This window comes from Ornithodoros turicata, chromosome 1 (assembly GCF_037126465.1).
Source record: "Ornithodoros turicata isolate Travis chromosome 1, ASM3712646v1, whole genome shotgun sequence".
NCBI classification, from domain to species: Eukaryota; Metazoa; Arthropoda; class Arachnida; order Ixodida; family Argasidae; genus Ornithodoros; species Ornithodoros turicata.
The window spans coordinates 8001741-8022414 of record NC_088201.1 but is presented as its reverse complement, the minus strand read 5'-3'; the positions used below and the strand labels follow the sequence as shown (position 1 = coordinate 8022414).

Below are 20674 nucleotides of genomic sequence, written 5' to 3'. Positions count from 1 at the left end.
GGGGCGCATGCGGTTCGCCAACCGCTCGTGCGAGCAACTGTGAAAATGACACGTGTACGATTGCTTAATGTTCATATGGTTCGGCAGTGATGGCGCGCGAATAACGCTCACAAAAGTCAGTCAAAGAGCCAAGTCTCGCGTTCTATAAAAGTTTTTGGCAGTGGTTATCGCCGAGCAGAAAGAAAACCAAAAAGTATCGAAACTCTCACCCCGTACGTTTCAAAGGCGTGTTCCAGCCAAGATTGACAGTTTTTTGTTTTTTTTTAACCTTGTCTGTTTTCTGCTAGCGTTACGACCACAGATATAGCAGACGATATGAGTCAAACACTGTTCGCTATACGGGTGTCATATCCCATTGTGTGTGTTCAGCTTGTTGCTCGCACTTGGCAACTGTACTGCAACTCAATATGTGCGATTGTTAGGGAGGTAACGTCTGTTGCAGCACAGGAATGAACACGCGGACACGAAAGAAAATGGGTTACGCCTTTCAATATGCGGCAAAAATAGCGACGAAAGATGAAAGTCACTGAAAAGGTTAGCCAGCCGTAGGACTCGAACCCACATCTTCTGGATTACCGGTCCAGGGCTCTACGAATTGAGCTAAGCTAACTCACCTCCCTAGCGACTTCCAAGGGCGCGTCATCTGAAGGGACAAATCAACCACTCTCTCTCTGTCACTTATCCTCCTTTCACTCTTACATTTTCGCTCACTCATACACACATTCATACGACGGGATCGACGCAAGCGGCAACTTGTTGAACATGAGAGAACTGACATTTGTCCTTTCTATGTTGTTCCAGCCTCAGATCATCTGTTCTCTCAAGGCAAAAATCGCGCCCGCAAAATTTTGAAAGCCCGCAAACTTGAAGGATTTCTGTCCTACTGTGATTACCCTATACTAGTACTGTCTGTACTAGTATAGGGTTCGGGTCCCGCGATCCCGGAATCCCCGCATAATTTCGTGTCCCAAAATCGCTGGATTTTGCGAGGCCAAGTCCCGGGATTTCGGGATAATAACTTTCGGCTTTCCAGACATTGAGCAGTTGGTGGCGCGAGTTAAAGAACAGTATCGCTCTGACCTTTATTTTCGGGCGTGGCTTTTGCAAAAAAGAAAAAGAAAGAAGAAACATCCATGGCAAAACAAAACCGAACCAACTACGTCGCACGTGACAAACACGTTAGCTGCTGGTCCAGCTGACCACACACAGCCCATAGCCGATGAGCCGACAAGCAGCATTAAAACCCCTATAGGAAGTCGCGAAGATACGTCCGTTCCGATCTGTTAGACGGCAGAAAATATTGCCAGATGTTTCTCTCTCTCTCTCCCTCTCTCTTTTTTTTTTTTTTTTTTTTGTTATTCGCCAATACGTTGCTTTGAAAGCGAAAAGATGGAGACAGGCTTTCCTGAAATCTATAGACTCGGTTACTCCCAGACAACAATGGAAGAACAGAACTAGAGAAGAGCGCAACGCATCACTGGGTCGGAAACGCGCACTGTATTGCTATATGCAGTAACGTTGATACGCAGGTGTGATAAAAATCCCATACGACCTCGTGAGGACAGTTGCACAAAAATCCCGATCCCCTCACGGAATCCCCGGCTGTAAAAATCCCCGGGGTCGTAAAAACGGCTCAGGATTCCGTATACCATCTACTCTGGTAACGAATTTAAGGCGAATTTGATATCGTTTTCTATTTTTACGACACGACTGTGCTACTCACCCAGTGTGTGTGTGTATATATTAGTGCATTTTGTTGCATATCCGGGGAATGTAGGCAAATGAAATGTCTTGCTCCCGTTACCGATCGTAAGTAATGTCGATATATATCCCCAGAGATATCTGCACAAAACGTGAGCTTGGGAGTCAACATCCATAATGCTATATACTTTGCACAAAAGCTAAACGCGTTACGCTGCTTGTCCAAGAAGTTTCTATTTCTCACATTGTCGAATATAAGAAATGCCACTGCCTATAACGTCCTATATAGTATGAGCTGTTCAGTTGATGTGATTACCTAGTAAGACTAGTATCGAAGAAAGCATCTGTGCCTAACCATTCTTTCCAAAATGAGTTCTTTTCAGCGTGAAGGTGTCGCGCCTTGCCGTCGCCATCTGATGGAAAAAAAGTAATTTCATTGTGAACTAAGGAAGGGTCGTGGGAGGGCAGCTACGCTAAATTGCGTCAGCGACATCCCAATTCCCTGCTTTTGTGCGCGTCGACTCTTTGTCCGTCTCCACGTGCCTTTGTGTGTGTTCCGCCTTTCGAGGTCGATATATGCAGCGCAGGCGAACAGCACAGAATGATGACTTTTTTTTTTTGTTGGTGCCACGGAGGATGCAGCAGTTTGAGGAGTATATTGCACGAATCAGGCTGTTTTACGTGCAACTCTACACTCTAAGAAAAAAAGGAGTACTTTTACTCCTTTTGGGGAGTAATTGCATTGCCACAAAAAATAGTCCCTTTCGGGAGTAAATGCACGGGAGTAAATGAGTGTCACAGAGTGAAGACCGCACTTCACGCGCTGTTGTAGGAATCCCAGGTACATAATTGGTGCGCGTGCATGAAGATACTTTGAAGCAAACCGTCAACCGTGATATATCGAGTGATATAACATCTCGCGCCATACTAGGGCACAATTTGCGAAGAAAGATGCGCTAACTGTTTCTTACTCTGTGTGGCTGGAAAATTGATCCGTTGTGTGAGTTATACAGCCTTATGTCGTTCAAATTGAGCAAGGGCACATATTTACGTAGACTTTTGCATTCAGGAGACCATTCGCGAAGTTTAGTGACAATTTGCAGTCCTGGGGAGTAAACGTCGGGACTAAATGTCGGGTTAGGGGACTAAAATGGGGAGTAATTGCAGACTAGGGGAGTAGAAGCTGCAATTACTCCCCGTTTTACTCCTTTTTCTCTTAGAGGGTATGAACTGGCTGAGGAGCTGGATCTCACCGGCGCGGCCTATGCGTCTCCCTCCTACATCTCCAGCCACAACTTGACAAATCTTTACTGATATAAGTTCGGGGGGCATATGTTTAATGCAAAGAAAAAAAAGAGAAGGGAAAGGTTCTGATGTAGGCTTGCTATTCCCAAAAGCTAACAAACAAACAAAAGAAGATAAAAACAGCAGACACACAGAAAATTACGAAAAAAATACAGAAGAAAAAAAAACAGCTCCTTCACTAATCATTGCGCGGACAGTCGTATAGGACGTATCAGAGAGTGCCCAGGAGTTTAAATTCCCGAAGGAATTGTGTCAGCGCAGACGCGACTTCAGTTGGATATAAGTTGGAAATTAGTGGTCATAAAGCTTTACCACCGCAAGGACGTTTTGAAACTCACAGCATCATTTTTTCCTTATCAGTGTGGTGCAGCGTAATGTAGTTTCAGTACTTTACAGCTTGAGGCGTTTCAATTATCCTAGTATCAACGTCATGTTTAGAAGTTTAAAGCAAAAACGAACATGTCGACCTGCTGTTGAATATCCTATTGAGCCATTTAAGAGCAGAAGGATCAGAAAATGCATTACCCGCCGTTTTGAGCCGACCGCGCGCAACCGTTTTTACCGAATAATATAAGCTTTCAACATTTTTCGACTATTATGTAGAAAAACTCATGCTTAAAATAGCTACCATTCGCCGATGATGTGCCTGGATGTTATAAGGCGCGTTGATTTTTAATTTATTTTTCTTCTTCTTCTTCTTCATCTTCTTCTTTTTGCGTTCTTGAATTATGTGGTGGGAGAATTTGTGTTGACGTCATAAGAGCCGCAGTTCAAACCATAGTTTGGTTTGAAGGGAGTTGCCTTAGGACGGAGAGCCGCCAATATTTCGAACAGAGTCTGTTCTTCTTCTGTTCTTCCAGAACAAGAACTGAGGCAACTCCCTTCATACTTCCCCACTGGTTCGCTGGATTTCTACCCGTCTACATAGTTTGGTTTGGTATCCATAAAGTTCATTTTCCTTTTAACCCAACCTGTGTGTGATTTTTCGAAAGAAGTCATCCAACCAGTAGCGGTTCTGTGGCCCCGTTCCCTTCGACATTTAACGCAAAACGAGCATAACTGTTTCCCCTCCCGCGTCATTCAGTGACGATTTCCGGAATACGGTGGAAGGCGATGTATAGGAAGCTTTGGCGGTATAATGACTGCTCGGAGAAAGGACGTCGTGCTCAGCGGAAGGACCGCGGCAGCGTAAATTGGATATTTCGTAACTTCCTATCAACATCCTATGGGAAACACGAGCTTTATTATCTGAGAACCACCAAGCTTTATCTTGTTTCGTTTAAGCTACAGCCCCGTATCTAACAGTACCCTGTTCGGGCGTCAAGCGTTCTGGAACAGCGTTTCCATTTTTTTTTCTATTTCTTATCTTATGTTATCTTATCTTATCTAATCTAATCTAGTACCCTGTTCTGGCGCCGATATTTCCTTTTGCAAAATCTGCTTCCTGTCCGTATCCGATTTCCACTACATGCCTGCTTTGCATGTATCGTCTGACCGATCAGATGTGCGACGGGTAAGTTTCAGTTAAATAATTTATCGCGTGTTTATTCCCTGTAAAGTATTAGGCATCAAGACTGTATCATCCCTCCTATGATACTGCGTAAATTGTCGTACTCGTAATGCATGAGCCGAAGAGCAGTGAACGAAGCCAGCTTGATGTTGGTTGCGAGAGAAACACATCGTTCAACCTAAACCTAAACCTAACCTAACCTAACCTAACCTAACCTAACCTAACCTAACCTAACCTAACCTAAACCTACCACCTAACCTAAACCAACCTAAAGTTCACCAGTCTGCCGAACACAAATAAGTACAACTCAATCCACGAAACACAGAAACGAAAACACAACCCTGAAAAAATATACAGGATGGTACAAAACAGCGCTGGTTCATATCCCCCCCTTTTTTTTCTTTATCGCATCACCATCGTCATTGCCATCAGCGCTGTTTTTTCGTAAAAAGCTAGGCCTTTATGAAAGACCGTTCACATTCTTTAATGCCTTTTGTTTTTCTCATGGATATCGAACGTATAGATATAATAGGAATTCTGTTTTAGTGATTGGTATGGTTGAGCCAGTTAAGTATTTAAAATGGTAACGTTGGGTTGGATTGGAAATAAAAAAAAAAAAAGAACGAAGTTGGCTTTCCACTTAGTACAGATACCAGTATAAAGCGAATGGCGTTCTTTTCGACCACTCTGTATTTCATTTATGCCATTATTTCATTATTTCATTTCGTTTATGTCATCTCAACATGGAGAAAAAAAGACTTACGTTAGCTCTCCCATAATACCCCAATTATATGTCAAGGCATAATGACATCAGGAATTTATTAATCACGCCATTACGCTTACTCACGTCAAGACTTCACTCACAAGACCAGCACAAGGCATTGGTTGTCTGTTCTTTACCTTTGTGTGTAACCAATATAGGATATCACACCATGCAGCGTGCTGTTGATCCCTCAGGGGTAAAGCTTGTCCAAGCATTTACTCCGCAAAGCTTGTGGAGCCATTGAAATTTGCTATGTACACACACGTCACGAGGGTGCTCTCACTTCGCCCGTTTGGCTTTGAAAAGAAAGCACATATAAAACGATGGGGCATATCAAACGACAAAAAATATCCCAATGAAGACACTGTGTTGGCCACGTCTCGTATGTACATAGCAAATGTGGAACGGCTAAAGCGCCAACACTGCAACAACAGGTATCCCCCAGTGCAGCAATTCTTACCGTTGGCCAGAATCTACGAGCACAGTGTATAAAACACAACCTAGAATAAAAGTAAGCGAATGCAGAAAAGTGACTGACTCCCAGACTGCAATGTACATTTCTTTCCACGTTTATTGTGGCCCAATTTCTTAAACGCTAAGTCTCAGTCCTTGATAGACGAGATGTCCGCACATCCACGCACACACACTGAATGGGACACGGAACAACACTCGCTGGACAATGATGAAGAATGTGTCTTAAATACATGAGTGGTACTAATGGACGTGCGCGTCGTCCTTCTGGGAGTAGCACAAGTTTCGCACATCCACTGCTGAATATGTACAGATCCATGCAGCACTTTTTTCCACTATGTACACCTCTATGATACACTGAGAAACAAAAAATAGGGACTCCCAAGGCACGTGGATCACACACACACTGTTAGAGCCTTGATCCCCGGCCGAGATCTCCCGGTTCGCGGGCCGAGGTCAAAATCTGGCCAGAACTGGCCAGGTTCTGCCCTTGGCCGCAAGCCCTTTAGATAGCGGGTGGCCTGCGCAGCCACATCTTTCGCTCGGGTTGGTTGGCAGTCTCCCATCGGCAGTCTTCTAGCTGAAACCTACGAGCTTGCTGCGCCGCACGTCGCTGTACGCGACTGGCATGTACGTGCAGCAAGCTGCCGTGGTCAACGGTATCAGCAGGCACTCTGGTACAGATTGGCTCTGGCAGACATGCAGCAAGGAATAAAATAAGGCCGCCGGGCAACATAGGAATAACCGCTTCCTACAGTGCACTCTCTCAAAAGCAGTTCGATCAAGTTCACTTGGAACTATATTATGGCCCAAATACGAATAGAGAGGGAAGAAAAAAAAAAAGCGTAGAGGTTATTCGTCTAGGCAACTACGGTATCGAGCCATTAAGATGTTATTGTCGTCGCTGAGATTTATAGACTCCTCGCGCCCTTCTTCCGTCATCCCAAGTGATTTTTTTTGTATAATAATACTGGAGTATCATGATTAGGTACTAAAAGCGCTTAGTTGAGATCATATTTCGACTCGCTGTACGTAGTTCAGCAAACGTAAAGGTCCCAATATTCCTGGCGTGCCAGATGCACTCCCTGCAGCTCTGATGACGGTACGCCATGACAAGTCCCGATATATTTTTATTTATTTATTTATTTTTATTTATCTATTTTTAAATGAGTTGCGAAGAGAAGAAAGCTACAGGGGCGGTTTGAGCATGAATGAGATAAAGTCCCCGGATTGGGACTTTTGAATGAGATCCATTACGAAAGCTTTACAACGTGCGACCATATGGTACGGAGCCTTGGTATGCCGCAGTGGAGGTTCCCCTTGATTCCTACAGAAAATCATGACCCCAGACATCGTTACTCGAAGAACGAAACTCATGATCGGCGTGTCCCGGTTGTTTACCAAGTCTCCGGAGCCGTCGTTGGCTTTCTTTTTCACTTTCGCGTCTTTTTTTTTTTTTTTTCTGTTTTGCTGAGATTAGGGTGGTCGTACTGTTTTCGATTTCCCGTGAGGAATCTCGATGGAGGGATTGTTGAAGGCTGGCGAGTTTCTCTTCGCCGTTATGAGCTCCGGAAGTTTCTGTCTAACGTTAGAACGAACAGGCTCAAACCGGCTTGTCTAAGTAAGCCGTCCAAGCGCTTAGGGTGGCCGTTTTGGCGGACTATGTCGTCTCGAAGATTAATTTCCGGGTTGTAACAGGTTCAATGCGACACGAGATTGGCGTCTGTCATTGCAATTTTGGTCCGTTAGTTTGCTACCTAAATTATTAATTCGGGGTAGCGCTCTGGTAGGGGCATGTACCGACCCCGTGCTGTATATAGCCGTTCAATTACATGCTGCCGCCACACGCCTTAATCTGGCTCTGATTTCGCAAGAATTATGGTCTTTTTTTTTTTTTTTTTTTTTTCATGAAACCTCGGAACTCCATGGGGTCGACCGACCAGTGTGCACAGGTTCAACTGGCTGGCGCGCACTGGTCTCGGAGCATGTGTGTCTCAGCAAATTCTAATGGCTTGCATCCTCACGTTGAAAGCAAAGCAAAGAGAAACATGCAGCCATGCAGCCTTTACAAGCAGCGACAGGGGACGTCAAAAACAGCTAAGCAACGCAAGAGAAACAGGCAGCGACACCCAAAGCGCAGGAGGCAAGGAAAGTCTCCAGTTGGTTCTCCCTGGAGAGCGCCCAGCCTGCCCGGCAAGATCCAAGCTATAATGGGGATAGAGAAGATGCTTTCACGTGCCCAATCAACTCCTGTCCCGGTAGAAGAGAGCAAAAGGATAGGTAGGGGACTTGGACAAGCGAATCGATCGAAGGAATGTCTAATTCAGTTTGCTTCACGGGCGACGGTGATGGCACACCCTGTGGAATTCACTAAGATGGACTGACGCACTAAAAGCTTTTAGCGGATCCGCAGCTTGTTCACGGACTAAAAGCAGCCGGGAAAATAGAAAAGATCAGAGGCGCCAGGTTGCAGTCCACACACCGCTATTCAGAATTATGACCTCCCGCTTCTTGGGCTTGCTCCAGTATAGGTAGCCCAGCCCTCCCGCAGCCAATCACGGCAATAATTCTCTTATCTCCTTTCATTCTACGATATTTTGCATTGAACTATATGAGTTTATGAACCGTAATGAAAGCCGTCGTTCAACCTCTCTGCAGAATCTTTTTTTTTTTTTTTACATATTTCCCTCGCCGTTCAATGATGTCACGGAATTCAGCAAATCCGTAATTGAAGAGAAATACTATGTTGTACACAGATAATTGACATGATTAAATATGATCATTATCTTACGTGCTCAGTTTTCGCGTGCATCCTACTAAACCGCATGTATCTCTCACGCAGACTGTTCAGCTGTTTGCCAAGTTATTTTCATAGACGTGCCATTTATGTATGCCGCGAACATGCATAGGACGCGTTCCACACACGTACCCCTAGCACAGATAACGCTTCCACTTGCGCTTTCGGCTACCGCCTGCCTGATAGGAACTCCGACTGACTTTCTTTACTTACTACTTAGAAACTGAAGTCTAATTTGAGAGCAACATCCGTTTCGTAATATCGCCCTGGTGCGTTTCCTCAAACTGTTGGGCGATAGAACTGTTGTCTGTTTTCTCGTTGTCGACTGCAAAAAGTATTCCCACTTCGAGGTGTACATGACAAATCTGTGAAGCCTGTCTCTGCACGTCCAAGAAACACAGCACGCACAAGAAGCAGTATTGGCTGTTTTTTTTTCTGTTTTTTTTTAAGCAGTTGCCGTTCGAAAGGACTGTTTTCTTCCTATTCCGGTCAGTGTGGATCACGGTGTCAAGTTAAAGTGTGCCAAGGTCGCGCATATCATTGCAACACTAACGATCTCGGAGCATATAAATAAAGAAACACTTTCTCTTCTGTCAGCGACGGCGCGTGTACGCTGCCCGAACGATCGTGGATGATGGAAAGAGCTACCACTTTGAAAGCAGGCAGTGCTCAATCACTCCGGTCCGTGGCCATGTAACGAGAAGTACAGCAAAGAAGCCGACCACATTTGCATTGAATTAATGCGGCGACCCTCAGCATATTTGCATTGTAGGAAACGTTGGGTAAAAGGCCTGCTCCATCAATAATGTCAACACACGTATGAGGAGTTAGTTATCAGTGGCTCGCGAGAAGCATGATGACAGCGGTGTCTGGCAGGTTGTGCAGTGCAGAGACAAGCGCAGTTATAAAGGGCATCCGGAAGAAAGACGGGAATGGAGCACTGTCATGTACACGCCGTTCGCGTTGTCCGGTTTTTCCTAAAATAGTCATAAAACGGCCGTTGATCCGATCGCTTTTTTTTTTCTTAGTTTAACGTTAGTGCTGTTTATGTGATTTTTATATCGAATTGTCAGAACAGTGAAAGTTCACACCGTTTCACGTTTCCTACATACGTTGTAGCAAATCTCAGCCGGATAGATTTCGAGGTACAGTGTTTACTCTAATTTCAATTTTACTCTAGATGGCGATGGTGATGACGCTTAACAATGCACGAGCTTCTGTATACCTGTTCCAAAGCGCCTTATATAAATCACCGATCATGCGAGCGATTCTGAAAGGCATAGCGCGGGTAACACGGGACACGGAATAGAGAAGGCAAATACATATTGATGACCTTTTGAGCAAAAAAAAAAAAAAAAAACTCAATTCATCATCATCATCGAAGATAGTCGGTAGATAGGACGGGCTAACTCCTTCAAAAGCCATGTACCAACTGGCTCAACAATCTACGCTTCTTTAAAAAAAAAATTAAAAAATGCAAGCGATGCACACGAATGACTACTTTCTCCTATAGCCTCTGCATAATAACTCCACTCGGTTTACTCTGCCTCCTATTGCGACGAGCATTCATGATAGATGTAAAGGGTGCAGCATGTTTTGCATATCCGCCTGCACGGTTCACCAGTGGCGCTCGTTATTATTAACCGCGGCTAATTCTATCCCATGCCCGTGGAGACGCTGGCACAAGTACGTAAGAAAGGCTCTGCCCACGCTCGGCGCAGAAATAAAACACTGTTATGACGGAGTGCGGCTGTTTGGATAATGATCCGCGTTATATTTACAACAACGTTCTTGGAACAACGTGGCGGTTGTTTCTGTCGAACGCCCGGTGTCATAACTTGTAAGAATAAGCAAGCTTCGGCTACTGCAGGACACAACTATGTAATTCGTATACCGCTTCGTTAGTCTTTAGTCTCCGAATATTCGGATTTATCTGACGAAATACTGTTGCGTTCGTGAATACTGCTAAAAACCCTGTGTCGACGTCGCTCAGCGCAAAACGTAGTGTACTAAGAAGAAAATAATAAGCTCTGAATGGGCTCATCTCCGTCTTTGGATTCGTGAATGCTGCAGTGTAACATGGTAATATGTACAATATTGAATTAGCTATCCTTTAGTTCTTTTTTTTTTTTATTCAATGAACGAATCACGCGTAATAATGTGTTACCCTGTATACTTCGACAAAGTCCAACAACAGAAAAATACTGTAGCGTATCCTCTTTTCATTTATCCCTACTCTGTTGTTATTGATGGAAACAGTCACAAACGTACTCAATTTGTTCTCCAACACCCGATAAATACATTGTGAAACTGGTCACAATGTGACTGACGTAGCCAGAAGCATGCTTATTTATTCCCGCATACATAACTAACGTATCTCGCTCGAACTGACGGCGAGGTTGCGTGCAGTAATACTCATGCGCGTCGTCTGTGCGGAACAAGAAAGGTGAAAGACATTACAATGGCAACACTGCAGCTGCTTGTGGTTCCCGATATAATCACGTAATACATGCGCGCACGGCATATAACATATTCCTGTGCCAGAGTGTCTACCTTCTGACAGGCGCTTCGAGTACTACTTTTTTCTGCCTCCATCTCGATCGACGGAGTTGAGAGTGCAAGATGATTTTGCAGGCGATGGGTCTCTCGCGGTATTGGAGGCGAAATTCGGCACATGTGCATCGCGAAGATGCTGCGCTGACAGCCAGATTTCTGATTGTACTGTACAGAACAGCCTCTTCGAAAAAAATTTAACGCTATGCTCTTACCGATTATGGCGATTCGGGGAAGATGCTCCACTCATCTTCCCCGAATCGTAACCTGAAGAAGTGCAGTCTCGTGCACGAACGTCTTGTTTGCCATATGTAAATAAATCAGTTGCTCCTACCGTTTAATATCACTCTTTGATTTACTCACCACCGGCTATTTTTTGCTGTGCCCTTAAGATATGGACGGAGTATTTGCTGTTGTCTCCGAAAGAGAGGGGAGAAATTACTGACTTCCGCTTTTCAACTAGCATCACTGTCCTCAAAAATAAAGTACGAAATTATAAGCTCACAGAACATGAAGCATAATGCAATTCCTGTATTGTTTGATCATGACAGCTTTGTAACGCTCACCTATCAAACGTAATCATGCGCTGCATCGTGTCCATAGTTCTACTTTCTAATATAAAAAAAAAATCTCACTTTTGAAAAATAAACGTGGCGTCACGTTAAATACGACAACTGCAACCCACATACCAGCTAAAAATACACTGTCCACCCTTAGCGCCCCACTGCTTTAATAAATGATGCTCGGACACTTGGGCGGAAATAATTCTCCGTTCAACTTTCAACATGCGCACGAAGTTTGTATCGACTATTCAGGAAATAGCGTCTCGGAAACGCGAGCTATCGAAACGTGAAACGACGACCGCGGGTTTTTTTTTTTTTCTTTTTTTTTTTTAAAAGAAAGTCTTGGATTTTCAAAGACGCAGCGCCTGCCTCCTTTTGAAGCAAGTAGAACTCTTTGGCATAAATGGTGACTAGTTAGCGCAATCAATAGTTATAATGCGTAGCCCGGGTATAGTGATGGGAGAATCACATTGCCAGGGCGTTCGAAAGACCTCTCTTATGTCTCCAAAAATATTCTCTGTCAAAAGCGATCCTCGAAAGGGGAGGCGAACGCCGCAACGCGGTGTTTGTTTTAAAAGAGGCTACACTTTCCACGTGCTCGAGAGGAATCCTATTAAAACGAGACGACACGAAATGGAAGGTGAATGCAACTGGAGTTGCGTTATGATGCACAGAAGAGGATGAACGTTTCTGATTCGCTTATCCTCTTCTGACTGAACAGAACAGTATTTTAACATTATGGACGTAAAGGAGAGTTATCATGGTGCACCCTTATACGGAGGTGGAAGCTAACACTCAACAAAAACCAAAAAAGGTAACTGGATTGTAAGACGGTGTAATTTTGTTTCGCAGAAGGTGGTTGGGAGTTTGCTAACTTCGAAGTTTGCTAAGCAGGTCCAGTATACAGACAGGTGTAGTTGTATGGTAACACATATTATAACTTTTGTATTGTACTGTTACTGTGTTACATCATGTATTGACGACCTCTATATTTCATCGTCAAAGCAAAAATCATCTTGCACTTCCTCCTATCATGGCATGTCATTGCTGTCTAACAACGCTTGCAGCAAGAAGTCAGCGATGACGTTTCGTCTCACCTTGCTTTACTCCCAGAGGGGTGTGAAGCAAGGTAAAGAGAGTATGCGGACAAGCTCATGCTCCTGAATAAAACTTTCAGGCTTTAAACCGCAAGACTGAAAACGACCACCACATTTACCGTGGGTAGCACCAGGGATGGATCCATGCAGACCCTCGGTTTGAGGGGGGGGGGGGCAGTTTCTCTGTCGGAGCGCGTAGTGGGGGATGTGAAAGAGGGAAATCTCATGTATAAACTGACGTTTAGGGGGGGAGGATAACAAAGACGCGAGCAGCGTGCGTCATTACCTTCGGGATCACATAAACACACACACACACGGCATGGTGTCGGTTAACGCTCTCGTAATGCGATAATGAAGTAGAAAACTATGCGGCTAATATTAAGGGAAGGGCCTTAGCACGAGAGCCGCCGATATTTCGAACAGTCTCCGTTCGAAATATCAGCAGTTCTATCATCGGCGGCCCTCGATCGTCCTGAGGCCCTTTCCTTACCTGCTCGCCTGAATCTTTTACCCTTCTACATACGGCTAATATAGCACTTTTGCAGCAACAATTTTGTCACCTCGGTTTCAGTGTACAGCTTTTTTAATGCTTACTCGTTCTCATCACAGGTTTTCAATATACAGGGTGCTTGCTCTAAACGTGTCCAGAAATGTTATTTAAAGCGAGCGATAAAAGAGAAACGAGCGCTACTTTTCAGCTACTTGACTAAGAAACAGGTGTTACTAGTGAAGCAGTACCTGTTTCTTACTCAAGTAGCAGAAAAGTACCACTTGCTTTTCTTTTATCGCTCGCTTTAAATAAAATTTCTGGACACGTTAAAGCAAACACCCTGTATACTAAACTTCCGTGTCCGTTAAAGCAATATTTGGTATGTATTTTTTTTTTTTTTTTTTCAGACGGATAGACAAGTTAGCCTACACGGGCAGCGAATGATTCCTACCATAGCAGTGTGAAGGATATCGTATTCCTGCGACTACGAGAAATAGCTTTTACTTTCGGATCTCGTCATATACTGTACGGGACCTCGAAACGAGCGCCATGATTGGTCATTTCTTTCTCTCACCATTTATTTCACCAATCATAGCTCTCACTCCGGAGCTCCTGCCTGCTCGAGTCCACCTGTCCTAAGGGCTTGTCCTGGATCAGGGGAGATGGCGTATGGTCACAGAAAAAGAGCACGGCACATATAACTCGCGCAGTATCAACTCTCGTATAGTATGTGACATTGTAGCACTGGGTAGACGAGCGCGGTCGACCTGACGCGAATTTCAGGCGCATCACGTAACGGCATCGAAGATGATGGCAAAAAGTCAAGATATAACTTGAGAAATGAGCATGTGAAAGTGCTGTGGCGTCCGAAGATGCAGCCAAGGGGTAGAAAATAGTCTGAGTGAAATGTTTCTATTTCTGTACCGACGCACATCTCTAATGGAGAACGCTGCGAAAGTAATCTGGGAAGATGAGTATATTTATGTCGTCGTCGGCTGCGAGTGGGAGTGTGTGTGTGTGGGGGGGGGGGGGGGGGGGGGGAGGCGCACTTAGACTTTTTTTTTTTTGACATGTCTGAAGGACATTTTTAATTTATCTGGAGTCGCCGAGGAAGATATTGCGCATTAGACCGCGAAAGATTCAAGGACAATATACCAAAGATGGATGACGAAACGGCAAGTGTCATCCCCGTGAGTAAGGTATTTTCCTGAAGGGTCAGCACAAGGCTGGGAAGACTCCCGGAAGGACGGCTTCCCTGAGTGCGCGGGGGAGGTCAGAACTCTAAATTGGGTGAGGGAAAGTCGCCAAGGCGGAATCACACCTGTTTTATTTTGCGAGAGCGAGGTATATTTTCGGCGACCGCCTCTTTTCATGTTGACGCGATGAAATTAGCGGGGAGATTGACAGTTCATATTCTCGTATCCACTATACACGCATGATTTACGAAAGCCTAACGAATGTGCGCTACACAGAGAAGCGATAAAGAGCATTTTACAACAGCACTTCGAAATAAGGATTTGGAAGCCCTGACAAACGCGTTAACGAAACCCGCAATTTCACCGAACGGGTCAAAGCTAGATGTGGTCGCCCTTTATATTCTAATACTGCTGGACCACTACTAATTTATCAGTACCTAGCGACAACTGGAAAGCACCTATCTTGACAAACCTAATACGCTTCGTCTTTGCATATTAAGTCTCTCAGAAAATAGCGCATCTGTTGTTACTCCTTATCAAGATCTGACAGAAACAGGTCCATAACTTAACAACCATTGTTTTTAAAATAAAATAAAAAAATAGATAAAAAGATCACGACGGCAACATCAACGTGCCCATGAATTCTCAAGAATTGAAAGTCTACTTCAATTAATCTTTCATATCATATGTTAGGTGTAGGTGTCACAAACCGCCCCCAATTACGTGCGGCGTAAAATGTCTCCAAGTTAGCATTACTCTGAACTTGCACGCAAAGACGAAAAGTGTGCACACAAGAAATAACTTCGTGGTATAATCTTTCGCCTGCACAGAAACTCACTAAAAAATACGCGAGTTACAAGTCGCACGCCGAGTCGCAAAAAGAATGAACGGGCATGCGTTACATTTTTATGCTTTCAAAGTTATTTCGTCGTTGTAACTAACAAAGCAGACGCTATTCAACTTATTAGTTTCGTTCAAAATGCGAACTAAAAGGTCAGCAGAAGACTGTGGCAGCGAATTCTTGTTAAAAGTTACGCGTAGAGGGAGAGATTTTTTGGAAACGCCCAAAAGTGGCATGGCGGCAAAAAACGCGGCAGAATTACAAAAGTCCGTATTAAGTTTTCGAATAGAGCCGCTTACTGCTGCGTTCTACGTTTTCCCCACAAAGAACTGAAGTTTCCCCATTCTTCGGTATTCGTTTTGAAGGGGGCAGTGTTTGCATACAGCTGTAAGAAACGCAGGGAACTTCGTACGGGGCAACTCTCAAGGCTCGACCTTTCACGAATTTTCATGCAATCCGACTGCGGGAGAACGAAATTTGAATAGAAGCAACGCAGTTGGCAACCTATGCTCTCCAAAGAACGACTGCGCAGAAGGACGTCCGAAAAGGAAAGAAAAAAAGAGGGACGGGTACCGTTCGTTGGCGAACGGAATTTGAGCCTTCACAGGTACTACCACCATCTCTCGCCCGCCCCAAAAAACACTTGCATCCGCTATGTAGTATTTTGAAATTCGTTGTATAGTTGTCGAGAGAATGTTAACGTACTCGTGAGAGACGGTCCTGACTGAAATGCCAGTTTGAGTGCCGAAAACGCTGCAGCTCTTCAGCATGCGGCAGACTGGAGATAAAGCAATCTCCTCGCTGTGATCGATGAGTATGTGGCAATTTGATAAGAACTAGAATAAATAAAGAGGAGATGGACCAACTGACCTGCAGTGGCCGAAACATATCTCCAATGCAGCCGCCTGCTGAACATCAACGGGATGCAAGCCAACCAACCCTTTTGTTAAGCCTCAATGGCAACTGAATTGTTCTCTAAACAGACGGCAAACCTGAGAGCAAAAGACCTAATGGATGGACCCCCTGTGGGGAGTCTCGGTCGGGCGCAGCGGGACGTCGGAAGAAGAGACCCTGAGGTCGACGAGACGTGTCGAATGGATAAACTGACTAGATTTTGCTTTCCTTCAGTCGGTCACTTTCTCCGGCGCGGCAAAGCGAGCACAAGAACACATCCGGTGTCGCGCTGATATGTTTTTGCATACGAGCTGTCGTGGGGTTTGGTCGTGCTCAGCGCCGCAGCTCGGCGCTGGGCACGAGCCTAGTCCCGAATGAACTTGTTCTCGACGAGGCCTATGTCCTGCGTGGATCGGTAGGTGCAGTGGAAGTGGATGGAGCGGCTATTCCTATGTGAGCCCGGCAAACAAGAGCTGGGCTTACATGAGCAGAAGATGGCCTGAAGGGTCTCCTTGAAGGCCTGACGAAATTCTCTGTTGAAGTAGGCGTAGATGACTGGGTTGAGCGAGGAGTTGAGGTATCCGATCCAGAAGAGGAGATCGACGACGACATCGGGACATGGACAGGCGTCGCCGCACATGGTGATCGACACGTACCACAGGAAGAAGGGCAGCCAGCACAGGATGAAGGCGCCCATGATGATGCCGAGTGTCTTGGCGGCTTTGTGCTCGCGCTTCATCTTGTTGATGGTCCTCTTGGTGGGCGTAGACTGGCCGCTCTCTGGGTCATCACCGTGCGAATTGCGGTGCGGGGGCGCGTGTACGTTGGGCACGGAGTGGTCCGTCGAGTTTCGGCCCAGCATCCCGGGCCCCATCTGCGATTTGCAAAGCATCTTCTCTTGACGTGTGGCCTCGACGTAGATGCGCCAGTAGGTGAACAGCATGATGCAGCATGGGATCCAGAAAGACACGCTGCTCGATATTATAGAATACGGCTTGTTCACTTTAAAGATGCACTCGTTCGGGTGGTTCACTATGTAGAGAAGATGCTCATCTGTCGTGTACCAGCCCAGAAAGATGGGGATGAAGGAGATGAGCCCGGAGCTCACCCAGGCACACGTTAGCATGATGGCTACGGTGCGCCCCGTGATCTTGGTCGGGTACTCAAGGGGTTTGATGATAGCGTAGTACCGATCCACACTGATGCAGCATAGGTGCATAATAGACGCTGTGCTGAAGAGCACGTCGCACGAGTTCCAAAAGTCGCACACCGTCTGGTTGAACAGCCACCGTCCAGAGATAGTCACCGACGCGTTAAACGTCATAGCAAACAGAGCCACTAGGGTGTCCGCCAGCGCTAGCGACACAATGAAGTAGTTCGTGGTGATCCGTAGCTTATGGTGCCGAATCACCGACGTCACGACGAGCAGGTTGCCGAACACTGCCGATGAGATGATGGTGACAAGGGCTAGCGTTTTGAGCACCAGCTTCACCACACTTTCCCACGACTCATCGCCGGGGGCCTCCTCGGTGAAGTTGGCCAGCCCGCCGCTCGCATTCGCCGCCGTCATGCTGCTCGCCGGGACATGGATGCGGCAGCGACTGCCTGCCCACTTGCCGGCGCGCTCGACGACGACGACGCGCCAGCGCCGCGGTAGCCGCTAAAACGCTCGCCGGCACCGCCATCTCTCGCACGGCGCTCAAATCACTCGCATCGATCTTCCGCGCTGCTGCCTGAACGGCCTTATCTTATCCACTAATTACGCTAACTGCCCCTCTGGACGCTTTGCATCCGACATTCTCAAGGAATGGTTGCCCACCAGTCAGGCTCCGTGTGCTTTTCTCAACATACCATCTTATTATGCCATGCCATCTCATCCGTATCACACGATGCCGTTTTTGTTTCTTTTGTGCGACTGCCAAGCTCTCGTGCCAAACTTATCCTAGCTGTATGGGATTTAGCTGCAGTGAAAGTCATATGTCCGGAATGGGCTCGCAAACTGGTAAATAAGTGACACTCACATAAAAGAAGCTGACAGAATGTTATCATTCACAGCACACGACATACCTCACTGGAATATGGATGAATGACCCTGAAATCCCACATGGGATGTTCAGGGTCTGGTCAACGAGTATTGCCATAGATTGATGGTGCAGTCGCCCAACGTGCCAAGGATTAAGGCTTAGCTGACATGTCACGCTACAGAACAACGCGTTGCTCGCATAGTGAGCCTCTTGTGACTCATGGGCTGTACAATATACAGGAGGTACCGACCGTGCCACCTGTGGAAACGTATCAGCTGACAGTTGCGGAGTAACGAGTTTATAGTTGATGCATGGCGCGATACGGGGGGAAAAGTAGCTGTATTATATCAAACTACAACAATGCAGGGTCGAACATGATGATGAGACTTCATTTTGAATGCGGTATAGCACGACACAGGGAAACACAATAAATGAGGTGGTTAATTGCAGAACAGGAGCACTGAATAGACGATCTATTTGTGGGATATGAAACCAACATTAAAGTTTCCAATCGTTGGGAGTCAAGCTTCGTTGTTTTCTCTTTTTTGTCACGTCAAGTGATACTATCCCTTGGATTTTGAGCTTGCTGGAAGTCAACCTTTGGGACTGTCCTCCTCATTCTATATATTTTCCTTAATTATGTTTCAGTTTCTGTTTTAAGCAGTCTATACATATGTTTGTGTTCAGCAGATATCTGATTACTGCGTCTGCATATAACCATGAAGACGCCTATATTAAATGGAGATTAATGGTGAGGAAGTCGTTTTCCCCAATGGTCACTAACGGTATTATCGGAAAGACAATGGCACGCTTCGAGTGCTTCTTGGTTTCAATGAAGGTATCAACGCATGTTTAATATAAACACCTCTCACCAAGTGAATTAAAATTTTGGTGCTGCACTTGATCTCAAATATTAGCCCCTTCTTGCCGAAATACTGTTCGTTACCCTGGAATCGGCACACGGTGGGAGACTGCACTAGTACTGACTTACTGATTGTAAGCTTTTAAAGCTCCCCTCATGATACCGCCAAACGTTGTACTTTCCGAAATGTTATGTTTATCTCCAGGATCTCAAGTGAATTCACGTGAGAAAGGCGACATCGATGGGCAAAATAGGAGTGGAAATCAACATTGAAACCGACACCAGGCCAGTCACGCATCTGGGCTTACCGTACGCGCCATATTGATGACGTCAGCAGGAGACCGACGAAGTGGACTTCATGCATTCCATGAAGCGTGTAGGTTGCTGTCCGACTATTTGGTGGAACGCCGTTTAGTCGAAAGGTGATCAAAGCTCCATGGAGTGTGTCGTCCGCACCTCTTTTTCTGTAACCTTTGACTAGAGCATACGGAGCAGGCAATCAGCGTCCTCTGTTTTTGTTTTTTTGTGTGTGTGTTTTTTTTTGTGTGTGTGTGTGTTTACTTTTTTCAGACGAAGAAGGGAGGCCCGTGGCTATTTGGAGCTAGACCGTTATCATTTACGAGCAGCACAGCTGAATAAAACAGCGGGGAAGAATCCGGCGCACCAGTAAAGGACACATATTGAAGAAAGTGGCCTCAGGTTGACAGCAGCCGATAATGTGCGCTTCTTCTGGGCACCCTTTTCATTGCTGGCGACATATTTCGAGGGAGCGATCTGAAATGGAATAGCCATATGTGCGCGAAAGCCACTCGAAGTCTGTGGCTGCTAAGAAGGAAATCTCGCCATGGTACAACGAAAGATATTAAATTAACAGCACAAAAAACCTTAGTTCAACCTTGTCTAGAGTATGCATCTGCAGTCTGGGATCCCTACAGATGCACGCTATCCGAAAAAAAAAATAATAAGGAAAGTGCATAGATCTGATGCGCGGCTTACCTTGTCTAGGTTTCGACTTTCGAGGGACTATGTTGCAAGAAATAAATTTAGATTCACTTGCACATACACTCTTAAAAATGAACTTCACCGTATAGCACGGTCCTAGCCAACCATCATATCGAATGATATCGATATCTGCCCTGATTTCTTGAAAACGGGGGGGGGGGGGGGCGTACGCCTTTTGTGTGACACTTATGCTGTTCATAATTGTCACAAAAAAGGCGTACGCCCCCCGTTTTCAACAAATCAGGGTATGTAACGATATCATTCGAGATGTTGGTTGGCTAGGAGCGTGCTATGCGGTGAAGTTCATTTTTAAGAGTGTAGGTGTAAAGTAAATAAACTAAAACTGTTCTTTCTCCTATACAATGGTCAGTTAAGTACAAACATTAATAAGACATTGTTGAAAATTGTCCACGTTCGATGGGAATAAATCGTCGAAAAATTTCATTTATTTATTTGTTTTATTTATTTGTCAAAAATGTTTATTATTTGGCATCAGGTATTAATTGACAAAGGCTTAGGGGATTAGGGGTGAAAGGTATGTATGGCATGTTTAGTCACTATGTGTCAGAGCGGAAAAACTTATGAAGTTGTCAAACGTGCTAGGG

General features: G+C 45.4%; 1 protein-coding gene across 4 annotated transcripts in view; it reads right to left on the bottom strand.

The window, feature by feature from the left end:
• The window catches only part of LOC135377431 (octopamine receptor beta-2R-like), a 398704-nt gene extending 380910 nt beyond the window's left edge, over positions 1-17794 (bottom strand). For 3 of the 4 annotated variants that reach the window (XM_064609827.1, XM_064609831.1, XM_064609828.1), the window contains exon 1: positions 16665-17794. In XM_064609827.1, coding sequence (XP_064465897.1) covers positions 16665-17751 — 1087 coding nt within the window. In that variant the 5' untranslated portion in view covers positions 17752-17794. Of the gene's footprint in view, positions 1-5832; positions 6395-16664 lie in introns of those variants that run through there. The other variant, XM_064609830.1, reaches the window with a different exon arrangement.
• Positions 17795-20674: the final 2880 nt, after the last annotated feature.